The following is a 13,547-nucleotide window of genomic DNA, read 5'->3' as shown; positions in this document are numbered from 1 at the left end:
TTATGCTGTAACAAACCACTGAGCTGAGACCTTGTATATTATTCCTTTTAGCTTTTACTTGTTTGAAGTCCTTTGATTTGTAAGATTTCTAAGGTATTTGAATTTTGATACCCTTCTTACCCAATCAGATGGTATTTATCTTTATTGTCAAGTGTCTACCTTGCAGACCATGAATTTATGTTAACCTGCTCATAAAAGCTCTTCACTCCCTTCTCAGAACAGCCAAATTAGCTTAGATGTTCTGTGCTGACAGAAATTGTTATTCTTTCTGTCAAGAATGGTATCGGTATTGTGTGAACAGTACTTCTGACTGAAGAGTGAGAGATCTCTTTTGGCACAGACATTCCCACACAGAAACTTGGTAAATATTGATAAATGTATCAGTGTGAGTTACATTCCTGAGTTGCATTCTCCTCAGATTTTTTTTTTTTTTGCTCAAAAATTTGAGGATTTGCTTCCACAGGATTCTGCTCAAGTATGTACTAAATAGGGAATAACTCTTGTGCTTTGATTGCTGTTATATAATGTACAAACAAGCTTCCTGTGCCTCTGCCATTTGAGTAACATTCCAGTCTAGTCTAGATGACTTTAAAGAAAAAAGATGACTGGTATGTTCCACATTTTCCAGTTCCTACACACTGAAACCTGATGATTGATTTTGTGTACTCGTGCTGCTTTGTCACCAAACCCTGTTGTTGGGCTTTTTTGTACCAGAGAGTAAAGGAAGAAGTGACTGGGGGGGAGAATGGCACACGACTAGATAAGGCATTTGATCATTAAACTGTAAGTAATGTATACCTGATTTAGTGTTTTTAATAACTAAATTTTTTTTAATTATTACCTTTTTTAGAGCTAGTGCCCTATCCAGTGCTGTTTCCTCACTTGCCAATACAGGAATGTCATTCAGCAGGATGGATGAGAAAGAAAAGCAGCAGGCATTGGAGGAGGAACAAGTTAGACTGCAGGCACTGAAGGTATGATGTTTTTAACAAGTTCTGTTTTCCAAGATTTTTTTGTTTTTGAATACAGGTTAACATAAGAGAGGTGGGGAAGCTTACAAGGTCACTCAGAGAGGAACATCAGCTGTGTATAACATACAACTGTGCTTTGACCTGTGCTATATCAATGCAGTGGACATATCTAGAGTAACTAGGGATGTAAACAAGATTATTCTGTTGCCAGCTTAAGAGCAGCACCACCTGGATATTAGTGGGATGTACATTTTCACTGATTTCTGAACATCTGAATTGAACTATGAAGATCCATAAAGTAGGGAGATGCATCTTCCTGAGCAAAGGTCCACTGACCTGTTTCTCTGAGTGGCTCTGGAGGGTATCTAGACTGCACCTTGACTAGAAGTGGTTTACTTCTAGGTAGTTGTGGATAGCTTAAAAAATAATTATTTAAAACATCAAGTCTCACCTTGATTTTAAATTACAAATACTCTTTTTTCTCTGATTTCAATTACTCTTCTGTTTTCAGAAGAATAACTTTACAAAAGAATAGCTTTTATTTATTAAGGCCATAATTAAAACTTCTTGGAAAAGATGTTTAGGACTGAATGATTAATAAATTAATAAGACTAAAATTCCAACTGTCTATCTCATCTTTCAGGAACAGCGATTAAGAGAGATTTCTGTAGTATCAAATTCCACTTCCACATCAGCATCCCCAAGCACTTTATCAGGAAAAAGTGTGAATACCACTGTAGCTGTTGACCTCTTTGCTGCACCAGCACCCACAACAAATAGGTGAGAGATACTTTGCTTTCTGAAGGAAGCAGAAATTACTGCAGTGCCCTGTAGCTCCACAATGGCTGTAAAGCACCAATCCTAGTTACTTCACATTTTGCTGATGCTTTCTTTTGGTATGTTAAATGCTAAATTATGAGGTTTTGTACCACTGTTATTGATGGGCTATTAGTGAATAAGAGAAAATGAGATTGGTGTGAGTGTTCATATAACACAAGAATACAATGCCTGTTATGTATCTTCATATCTCTCTCTCTCTCTCATTTCTTATTCAGCATGCCCAACCTTTCTAGTGATCTTTTTGATCTTCAGCCTGCATTTGTTCCAACTGTGCAGAGTACTCCAGCTATATCAACATCAGCAAGCAGTGCTTGGGGAGGTGAGCTCATACCTTAATTTGACTGTCTTAGTGATTAGTGACTTCTTAGAATACAGGAAGAAAATACAGGTTCAATACTTAATTGAATCCGCATCTTCAGCGTTAATTACTTTGCATCCAAACATTTCTGTTCTTGACAAAATATAAAATAAATAATCTGAAAGCTCTGGCAGACTTTCTTTAACATGTAGCAGTAGTGTTGATGTCCAGTAGATGGAATGAAGGAGCCCTTCAATAAAGGGTAGAAGAAGTGTAACTGAAAGTCAAAATTTAAAAATGCTGGGAAATATAAACTAAGCAAATGTAACTGAAAAGATGCTGGACTAGTATTTCCATTTCATTAAGCAAAATTTAATATACTTTTCATTTAAAAGGTACTGCTAACTTCAAAGTTCTCATAATAAAGCTGTGTATCCTAGTTTCTTGGGCACAGCATTCTCTGTACCCTCACCCATCCTTCCAAAGAATGATCAGATGTCAAAGAAATGGCTCAAATGCCTAAAGAAGGCAATGTTAACACCATGGTAAATGTTGGTATTTTAATAGGTGGACTTGATACCCTTATGTGCTATTTAAAAGATAGATTATTGAAGCCAAAAATGTAGTATCTAACTTCTTTGATTGATACATGTTCTGTCATTCTCCCCTTCCCATCCAATGATAATACTAGAATTATTTTCCCTAGATAGAGAGAGCTATTAGGATTTTTATCTGAAACTAAGAATTTGTATCTAAATGAGCTGATCACAAGGTGGATATTTACAATTTGGCTTTATTTAGAAATTCTCATATTCAATCATTTCAGTCTGTTTTTCTTTTCCATTATTTGTACTCTGTATTCTTTCCTTCACTTCTGCATCTGAAAGGTCCTTTCTCGTCTTCAAATGGTTGTGTTGGTTCTCCACCTCATCTGGACATCTTTGACATGAAGCCAGTTGAAGAAGCTGTAAAATCTGCCACCCCTTTCATCAATTCTTCTTTTTCCTCCAAACAAACGGTGGAACCGTTTAGTGGTAAAAAACCAAACAAACCCCATGTAATTTATTTGCAACTGGAGATAATAATAATGCTGATAAAAGTGGGCCATGTAATTTTTTTGTGGTTTGGGCCAATTTTCACTTTTGATTAAGAAGTGAAAATGGTGCCTTAATTCTAGGTGTAGTAAATTATATGTTTCCTTAAACTTTTATTTCTATAGTTGAAATAAATTATTATTTTGTTCAGTTTACCCAGCATAGATATCCTCAGACTTGCAGTGTTGCTGGAATTTTTGCGGATTTCTTTCAAACTGCAACCACCTTTCTCTTTCGTAATGGGGAATGCAGGAGTTACTTGGCTCTTCAAATCTGTAAAATAAAAAAATCTTTTCATAATATTTAAGATTTTTAATTTTTAAGTGCAGAATTAGTTCTTGCATCTCCTCTTCCTTTTTCTCTTTAAAACTGATCTTATTTTCTTCTCTCTTTTTACAAAGATGACTTTAGTGGTCATAAACCTACATATACTTCTGTGTATCATCCTCTGACTGTTGATGGTAATTTCACTTTTTGGGTTTTTTTAAAAACTTTCTGGTTTCTCTGTATTTAGTGGTATTACTTCAGGGGTATATTTCATTACTCAACTCTTTTTTTTCAGGTTTCCCTCTTCATTCAGCTCCTCCAAGTACCACCTCTTCAGCAATTAATGTGGACTTTGATGCTGTTTTTGGAGGAAAATCTTCAGCACCAGAGTACAGGACTGCAAGTGGTAAAAACTGGCTTATGACTAATTTATACCCTACAGGCAACAGTTGCTTAACAATTTAGCATAATTGCTCTTGCAGTTCAAAATTTAATAACTTAATATATTTGCAAGGTGATTATGGGCCTGATAAGAGGCAATCAGTTCAGTTGTAGTTACTTGCTTTAAAATAGCTCTGACTAATTTCATCCATTGTGTAATAATGGTTTCCTCTCTTTCTGGGGGAGCGAACTTTGAACGTGGCCCACTGGATCTCCCTTAACGGGTAAGCTGGTGTTCATTTGTTTTCAGTGCTTAGGACTTCACTGTTTTCTCTTGCTACATGATAATGAGTTCCCTCAGACTCCATTGAGAGGCATTGTACTTGCAGAAATGCAAAACTAGGGGGGGGTGTGTGTGTGTTGCTTGAAGAATATCTGAGTTACAGTCCTGGTCTTCTGTATAGTAAAGGAGCTCTTGTGTACATTCAGGATACTGGCAGGATCATGAAAGTACCACTGTATTGAAACTAACATTAACAACCCCACTTCTTCTGCAGTTTTAGAAGAGATTCATCTTATTTTGAAAATGACATTAGTGTCTGTTGAAGTACAATTAAAGATTTTACTGGATTAGTAGCTACAATATAGTATTTCATAAAAAACTAAGAAGTTAAATTCTGCTTCCATCCAAGTCTTAGACACTTCCAGCATGTTGAACCTCCACATAAAACTACTCAAATTACTTAGTGTTCTGTAAAGAAAATATCTCCCTGGATTATGGATGTCTTTTTTTAAATGCAGTGTAACCATTTTGTTAACAGTTGCTTTTGTGCTCTTGGTTTAGCTTTTACCTTTCTAGATGATGTGTTGCAACCCACAGTACCACCACAAAATCAAAGAGCCAATGTAGCCAGCCAGCAAAGTGGAAAAATTTTGGCAAATGACCTCGATTCTTCACTTGCTAATCTAGTAGGAAGTAAGTGTGAATCTTTTAAAATTAACTTTCTTATTTGTTACTGAAAGCAAAACAAGCTTTTCCCCTCCAGAATTAAAAATGCTTAAGGATTTTGTCTGTTTCTTTTCCCCCACAGATCTTGGCTTTGGAGGAACTCCATCCAAAAAGTAAGGGCATATATGTTTTTAGAGTGTTCTCACATGACTGTTTGGTAGTCTCTGGCACAGTTGACCAGCACTAACATGGGAAGAGTCTCAGCTCTTGAAATAATCTGAAATAATCAAGAACCACATTGAAACAGTACGTTTGTAGTCAGTCACAATAACACAGTCAACCTCAACTTTTGAAGTAGTTCACTTCAGTTTTGCAATTGTTGTATTTTTACTGAAGCATCGTGAAAGATCTTGCAGTTGCATCAAACTCCAGTTAACCATTGTGCTGTACAGTGCAGTAATGATAGTTTACTTTTAACACAATCAGAACCCCCCAGACTTCACACTTACTGGAGCAGAGATACATAAGTAGTTACTGAAGTCCTGAGTGTTTCTCCCACCCATAGATTCAGCCATGTACATGTATTTAAGCATGTTTTGTTTTCCTGTTATGTTATTGTTACTCTTGCTGTTGTTGTTGTTACTCTTGCTGTTGCCCCCCTGTAAAAACTAATACCACAATTTCATTTTTAGGTCAGACATGCAGTGGTCCCAGCCTACAGAGAAAAAACTTACTGGTGGAACTAACTGGCAAGCAAAAACAAGCACATCGACCACATGGAACCCGACTCCCTTACCCACCATTCCACACATGGTAATTTCTGTACTATGAAATCACACTTCATTCTAGCAAATGTTGCTTCTCTGCTCGAAATAACTTAAAAAGAACAGCCAAGGCATTTGGGACAAGACTGGTAGCAGGGGGGAAAATGCTGGTAGGATCATGGAATCATGCAGAATGACATAGGGATTTTAGTATGCTTTATTTCCCTTCATTGTAAAACTTGTCCATTAAAGATTTATGTCTCAAGTGAAAGGCTGATTACCTGTCTCAGTTCATAAGTTCTTTTTGGATTGAAAAAAATTATCCCAATCCAGAAAACTCCTGATGTGCATGTTTGAGATGCTCCCGCTCCCCTTCCCAGGCACATGTGCACAAATACACATCCTAAGAATGTGTTTTAGGGGAAAACTGCTGTTCCTTCCAGTTTTTGCTCCTTTTTCAGTTTTATCACATGAAATACTGCTGCAACCCCTGTAAGGCACCTTAATCCTCAGGTCAAACAGCACTTTGGACTTTTGATAATGCTCAAGAGCAGCTTTGTATTTTTAACACAGTACAAAATGCTAAGTGGATCCTTTACAGTTATTTAAATGAAGAGTTTTCATTTCTTAGAGGGATACTTGTAGGCAGCTGACTTTTCTTGTGCTTTTAGAAGAGATTTTTCGAGTATCTTGTATTCATACAAATACAAATTTATGAAATATAGCTGCCTTAGAGGGAAGTAGAATGTTCATCTCAGTTATATGTACAACTTAGGGTAATTACTACATTTGCTATGAATTTTGGACTGCTGTCTGACTGCATTTTGCAATAAGAATAGCTAACCTCTAATCCCTGTTTTCCTTGTCTTACATGACTATGCTCATTCAGAATTAGCAAAGTTGAGTAGAATATTACATCCAGTTTTGGACTCAAAAATGAGACTAGAAAATGTAGATGAGAGGGTGTCTCAATTGTATGGCACTTTCATGTGAGATTTTTTGAGACCACACCATCTCTTTAACCCCTCTTGATGCTCTAGAACATGTTGTTAGAGTGCTGATGCACTGTGGATTTGGGATTTGTGGTTTTATTTCATGTGTTCATGTCTATTACTTTCTGGTCTAAGCATTTGAGTGTTTTGTGCCAGATGTCTGCTCAGGCATTTACATGGAACTCCAGCAATTGATGGTGCACAGGTCTAGCCCAGCTATGAGCACCTTTAGAATCTGTGTCCCAGTACTGAAAAGCTCTCCCTGTCATGGCTTGGCCTGTGGCATTCAGGGTACTAACCCTCCAATTCACGTATCACCTGCTTACTATTCCATAGCCCAGTGTTTTGTTTAGCACTCAATTTCCAGCATAATTAGCACTGTTTAACAAAGTGTGGCAATATGAAGAGCATGCATCGCTGTGCCTGCAGACATAACCTGATACAAGGCTTAAGATGCTCCTCATTTTTCTTCTTCCATATTTTGATATGTTGCAGACATGAGATCTTGGTATGGAGCAACATTCACATGACTAAACATCTGTTGCTATTTGCTTTTTAAGTGAAATGGTCACTGCCTTCCTTGTGTTTTTACTATGCCCTTCTCACACATAGTGGGAGGAAGAAGGAATGTTTCATGCTGTGTCCTCTAAAACCTTCTCACACACGTGCTTGTGCAAGGAATATACTCACATCTGGCTAGGTGTAGTAAAACTTCTAATTTTTCTGTAAGTCATATTAGTGATAGCTTTCTAAGCATAGTTGCTGATGTTACTGCTCTTGCACTTTTTTTCCTCCCACTTTGATTGTTTTAATACGTGAGTTGAGCATAGCTACAGACTGTTATGGTACTGGACTTGAATCCATCCCTTGGTTAGAATTTTCAGTTTGAATACCTATTAAATAATTTTCTGTCTTATCCTTTTGCTGTGCCAGAATGGAGTACACTATCCTGGATATGTAAGTCGATTTCTTGTAAATATGTTGGTTATTTCAAGTACTGAAAAATGTCTTTTTCAAAGTTTTATATATAGTGCTAGTATGCATGAGCTTCTCTAAAATATATCAACATTTTCTTGATTGAAGGTACCTGCTCCTATCACATACCCATTGACCACACCTCAAGTGCCTGTATATGGAATGGTAAGAAATGTGATTGTTTTATATTCCTGAAAACTGTTTTCTTCTCTAGTGAGTTCCATGGCATGCATTATTATGTACAAACCATTCTGTAACTTCATTATATTGACAATACTGTTTGAAACCTTGCATTGAAAGAGATTACTCTAAATTTTATATAGCAGGTTTTTTAAAAGCTTTGACTTTACTGTGTGTGTGTGTGTCTATATGCTTATTTTCTACTATAATTAAATGCAAAAAAAAAGAAGTATCTTGTGGAATTAGTTTGAATTTTATATACTTGTGTTGTGGGGGGTTTGTTTTTCTAACAGGTACCTCCTCAGGTTGGAGCTGCTCCTTTGATGGCACCCCAGTCAATGATGTATACACAGCCTGGTCTAAGGCCAACAAATCCTTTTGCACCTGTTTCTGAAACTCAGGTGAATGGTGTTCTTTAACCTTGTGATGACTTTGAAACTTTAGTCTTGGTAAAAGCAACCAAATGCTTCATGAAGAGCTGCTGGGGTAATTCTGTGAAAGTGAGGGGTTCCTCAGCAGCTTTTGATGGTCAGGAGACAAATTCAGATATGACATCATATAATTGCAGGAAGCAAGGAAGAAATTAAAAATGAGAAATTTAGTGGTATATCTCTCACTGTGTCAGTATTAAGAAATTGGGAGTGGTGAAGATATGTAGGTTTCAGACTTCCTGTGACAGTAGCTGGATACTTGGTTTAGTCATACTGACTAGAGCAGTGTTGAAAGCTTCCTGAAGGATCAAGGGATGGGGGAGTGAAAAAGGCTTGGACAGAGGTCATTGAAGCTGGAGAAACTGTGTACTCCTGTCATCCAAATATGTTAGTCTTAATGTCTCTTGGGGGTGTTTTAAAGTGCCAAAGCCTACAGACTTAACTTGTAAGTAACGAGGCAGTCAAATAGATTCATAATTCTGAAACAGAGAAACCCTGTGTTATTTAAGTGGCATTAATATGTTATCTCTGCTTCACAGATACAGTTTATGTAGAGCCACCAAAGCAACAAGATGTGAGAACAACCAAATACTGGTAAAAAAATGAAAAGACTGAATTTCAATCTTTCCATGATGTATTCCTGAACAGGGCAACTGTTTTTTCCCTGTATAATACAATATTATTTTGAATTGCAATGCTTTAGAGATTCTTGTTTATAACAGTCACTGCAGTGTGAAGTCATGTTTGTTCCCTGGTTTTTATTATTTTTTTTTTAAACTGCTCAACAGAAAACTGTATTTTTGAGATTGACTCAGAAGGTGCAAGCTGGATTATCATCTTCAAAGCCGAAGAGAAGGTTACATGATTGCTCTACAACCTTAATCATCAGTGGATGACCTTGGGAATTGACTGAGGATGTCAAAGCTATTTATTTTCTCCATAAATTCTGTGGCTGTTGTAACCAAGACACAACACAAATCAAGTTGAGCAATAAAATTTTTATGTGCTCTAATAAATACTCCGACAGAGCAATGCTTGCATTATCATAAGGCCAATGTTGTGTGAGATCAGACAGCTTTTTCACATTAGAATAGCTTATAGTAATTTGCAAACTTTATAATGTGAGTTTGAAATGCTGTGAATCAACAAGACACATACTTATTACATATATATATATATATAGTAAAAATAACAAATTGCTCCATTGGTATATCAGTGTTACAGGGGGAGTTAAAAGAGCCGGGCTCTGATGTGGGCTGCAAGTCTGTGATGGAGGAGGGGACAAGTGTGTGACAGAACAGCACGTGCAGCCTGCAACAGGTGACAGGAGCTGCACTTCCACCAGGTACCTTCTCTGCAGGTGGCATCTTTAATCCTTCAAGGAAGAGTAGCTTTGGGAGCCAGTGCCTGTAGGTGTCCCCAGCCTCAGCACACGGGAGCAATCTCAAAATCCTGTTGCCAACTGCAGTCGAGACAAGAGATCCAGTTCTTCTTTTTAAAGTCCATTAGGTTAAAAGACTCAAACCTTGCAGTCATGCTGACACTTGTGAACTGGCAACTATATGGAAATTACCCGACTGTAGAAAATAGCTTGTGCTGCTTTTTTGAAATAAGAACCTAGTTGTAAACCATATAAAAGTAATTATTTTTAAATGTGTAAATATGTGCAAACTTTTAGATAATCGTTTCTTTGATGCTGCAGTAATCTTTTTCTTCTGTAGTAATTTCAAGGTTCAAATGCTACGTTAAGAAATCCAGACTCTTTTTGAGAGGAAAATCTTTTAAATCAACTAATTTATGAGGTATTGCTGTTCACAATGGGTCAGATGTGTACAGACTTCTGGCACATCTTTTGTATTTAAGAATCTTCCTCCAGAACTGAAATTGGCTATGAAAATGCCTTATCTTGTATTTTTCACTGTCTGATAAAAAGCGATAGCATTAAAAAAAACCCAGTAGTTATAATAAGTAGATGGAACTGGGAACAACCTTTCCTCCAGAAGTTTCATGGCAGAACACAATGAAAAGCTCTCCCATAAAATTACTTCTAATGATTAATATTAAAGCTGAGTTTTCAAAAAATGAGTAGTTTTCTGTTGTTACAGTAAATAGACCTCCAGAGTAGTAAGTCTTTTATCTTTTGGAGAGTCTGTAATTGCAGAAATGCCTCTGACTCTGACCACAAATGCAGGTAGGCCTGAGAATCTTGTCAAACTCTCTGGTAGAGAACTTCTAAATTACAGCATATTCCTCAAAGTGGGAACATGCCTTCTCTTTTTCCCAATGCTTAATTCTGTCCAAAGAGTGCAAAAGCAGTATCTCTTAACCCTATGGAAATATTTTTGCCAAATGAAGTAACATAAAAGAAGCAAAATAAAACTCCACTCCCCGACCCTTGGAATCTGTAACTGCTGATTTCTTGGGAAATGTAACCTTGCAGAAATTTAAAACTCAGAGTTCCTTGATTTTAAAAGAATTTGGACCAGTTTATGGCAATTTAATGTTCAAGTTTGAATTACAAAGGGCTTCAAGCTTTAAACCACCTTTGCTGGGTTGAACAACTGTACCATTTTAAGCCAATGAGTTCTTCAGTGCCTATAGTTGCCCTCCACATGACGAGGGAATAGATGCCATTTAGAGTAAGTCATTGTGTTGAGGGGACTGTTCATTTAAGAAGTAGTTGAATTCCATTGATTTATTCAGCAATGCAAAGTCTTGTGTTCAGATTAGACCAGTACCTGTAGTTATAAATGTCTGGGCATTAGTGACAGAGGTGAGAGCGCTACAAGCAGGCAGTTCCATGCACTGTAAGCTGTTAGGTCTCCTTCTCATACTGAGTTGTATAAGTAATAATTAATTATTTTAATAAAATATACAAATAAATGCCTGGCAAGCAGTATATATTTGTTATAACTTTATTGCAGAGCATTCTGAATATCTGGAATGTACTTGGCTCAGAAATGGATTTAGTACTAGGTAATAGTTTGCACTACTTCTGATTTGCTCTGGATCTTTTTAATGGTTCTTTGGTTAGCTTTCTTGTAGCAAAGCTGTCTGATACCAGTTTATTTAGTATTAAAAAAGGAGAAACAGCCACAAAGTACATTCTGAAAACTTTATAACCTACCTTCTTTTTAGTCTCCTTCACAATGTTTGATACTTTGAAACACAGCATTCACTTTGATCCCTGTGAAGCAAAGGTTGCTTCTCTCTGCACACCAGTGCACAGGACTGGGTTTTGCCAACCTCTTCCTCGGGCACGTATTGGAATGCATAAAATGGCAGAGTGTGTGTTTCAATAACATAATTCATACATAAGAAGTGAAAAACCAAGGACTTGGGATGCTGTCAAGGCTTTTATGGTTCAGAAAAAAACACCCAACACTTTGAAGACCAAGGTTGTTCTTGAAGGGTGACTGTAACAGGCCAAGGAGCTGCAAATAGAAGTTATGATGAGTAAAACAATGAAGAGAGATGTATAGAAATGTGACTTTTCTTCCAGTTTGTTTGGTCAGAATCACATTGTGAACACTTCAGAAAGCAGGTAACTAAGATGTCTCTCCGTGTCTGCCTGAACAAGGAGGAAGACTCAAAGTACTCCGGGGGCTTTGCATTATTGTGCTGTAGTGGGTCATTTGAGCCACACTGGTGGGAGTTGGTGCTGCTACAGGCAGGCTGTCCATCATGGGATACAACATAGGGTAACTTCTGGGGCAATTGGGAAAGGTGGATTGTGTGAGGCCTGTTGGACTTGAACGTGTATCTCCTTTTAAATAACTGGGGTTTTCTATTGTTCTCTAGATATAGTTTGACTTTGCCTCCAAGAAGTTACTGATTTTTTTTTTATGAAAAATAATAATTTTGGACATGTGTACTAGAGAAATCTCAGTTCTGTGCCCAGTGGTGGAATATTTGTAGGTAAAAATAACAAATGGACTTTCGGTTTAGAAAAACCAACGACAACAACAAACAGCAAAAATCACACATACAAAAGTAACAACAACAAAACTTCTGACTGCCAGATTGAATACAGGGTGTATTCCCAGCTGGGTTTTTTGATGTGTGGCAGGGAGGGGGGGGGTTACAATTAGAATAGTAATGCACTGTGGATCGGTGCTTAATTTGTACATAAAAAGGAAAACTTTTTGTTTTGGGTAGTTTGTATTGTAAGGACAGCATCTAAAGGCACTGTGTATCAGTCATCTATTTCCATTTAAAAGATTATATTTTTGAGCAATGGAAACTGTACATGTTATCATTTATACATTACTGATAGGTAGGAATAGAGAAAACCTGTTGCTATGACTCTGAAGATGTATCTGACTTGTCATTGATCTGTACATCGCTGCATCACTACCTTATACAAATTCTCATGCTCATTTAGTTAAGGAGATTGTAGTAACTGGTACAGTTACAACAGGAATTGTAACGTCAAAACTTTCAGTATATCTCAAATGTGTATCCTTGTAGTTAAGTTTAATCCTTTACCAAATGTTTGGCTGGAATTTCATCTTGGAGCAATGACACAATCGGTGCTGGAACAGATTTCCCTCACCCCAACCCACACTTTATTTATTTGATAGGTCTTGTTTTGTATGTTATGTTTTCCCCCATGACAGGTTTGTGCCTTTTATTGGATATTTATTTAAAAGGAGCGATAATTTAGGTTGCTTTTTTTCAGATGTATTCTTGTACAGCTGTTCCTTTATGTGAGTTCCTTCGTTTTATAAGAATACAGAATGTGTGGAATATACTAGCCACAAACTGGAAAAAAATTTTGAGGGTTTATGTTCTATGAATAATTTTTTTAAAACGAAGCCTAAGCACAAGACTGGCTGTGTTGATATTTTAATTGTGGAACTTCACAATTTGTTAATACGCAAATTGTTTGTTTTTTAAAAACTGCTCATATCCAATTATTTGATGAAACAAGTTTTGGAAAAAAATAAACTTTGGCACATGCAAGATGTGTGTATGTGATTATTTTTCCATATGTTCGAGGGCTTAAGGCTATAATGCTGATAATGGCTGAATTAGGGTGTTTGAGTGCCTCGTTATGCCTCTGCATTTACATAGAAGAGAAGGCTCCAGGGAGAACTTAGAGCCACTTCCATTGCCCACAGGGGCTCCAAGAGAGCTGGAGAGGGACTTGGGCCAGGGTCCTGGAATAATGGGACACAGCAGAATGGCTTTAAACTGACAGAGAGCAGGGTTAGATTAGATATTGGGAAGAAACTCTTCCATGTGAGGATGGTGAGGCCTTGGCACAGGTTGCCCAGAGAAGCTGTGGATGCCCCATCCCTGGAAGTGTTCCAGGCCAGGTTGGATGGGGCCTGGAACTAGTGGAAAGTGTAGGCACCTAAAGAGTAGGACCTGCACAGGGTGACCTCAGGGTCTCCCCTGGG

The 13,547-nt window shown here is 37.3% G+C and overlaps 1 protein-coding gene across 5 annotated transcripts in view; it reads left to right on the top strand.

Annotated features, from left to right (window-relative positions):
* Positions 1-13,547, top strand: part of LOC103766553 (prefoldin subunit 3) — a 40,466-nt gene that overhangs the window by 16,926 nt on the left and 9,993 nt on the right. Inside the window, exons 10-22 of one of the 5 annotated variants that reach the window (XM_029959138.1) lie at positions 851-974; positions 1,615-1,751; positions 2,027-2,130; positions 2,997-3,143; positions 3,605-3,664; positions 3,766-3,876; positions 4,711-4,827; positions 4,943-4,973; positions 5,493-5,613; positions 7,640-7,696; positions 8,005-8,112; positions 8,682-8,736; positions 9,359-13,107. In XM_029959138.1, coding sequence (XP_029814998.1) covers positions 851-974; positions 1,615-1,751; positions 2,027-2,130; positions 2,997-3,143; positions 3,605-3,664; positions 3,766-3,876; positions 4,711-4,827; positions 4,943-4,973; positions 5,493-5,613; positions 7,640-7,696; positions 8,005-8,112; positions 8,682-8,696 — 1,132 coding nt within the window. In that variant the 3' untranslated portion in view covers positions 8,697-8,736; positions 9,359-13,107. Of the gene's footprint in view, positions 1-850; positions 975-1,614; positions 1,752-2,026; positions 2,131-2,996; positions 3,144-3,604; positions 3,665-3,765; positions 3,877-4,710; positions 4,828-4,942; positions 4,974-5,492; positions 5,614-7,639; positions 7,697-8,004; positions 8,113-8,681; positions 13,108-13,547 lie in introns of those variants that run through there. The other 4 variants (XM_029959137.1, XM_029959136.1, XM_029959135.1 and 1 more) reach the window with 4 other exon arrangements.

Source organism: Manacus vitellinus, unplaced genomic scaffold (genome assembly GCF_001715985.3).
Source record: "Manacus vitellinus isolate BGI_N305 unplaced genomic scaffold, ASM171598v3 scaffold_19_pilon, whole genome shotgun sequence".
Taxonomy (NCBI): Eukaryota; Metazoa; Chordata; class Aves; order Passeriformes; family Pipridae; genus Manacus; species Manacus vitellinus.
Note: the sequence above shows the minus strand (reverse complement) of the source record. Positions and strands in the feature narration are given on the sequence as shown.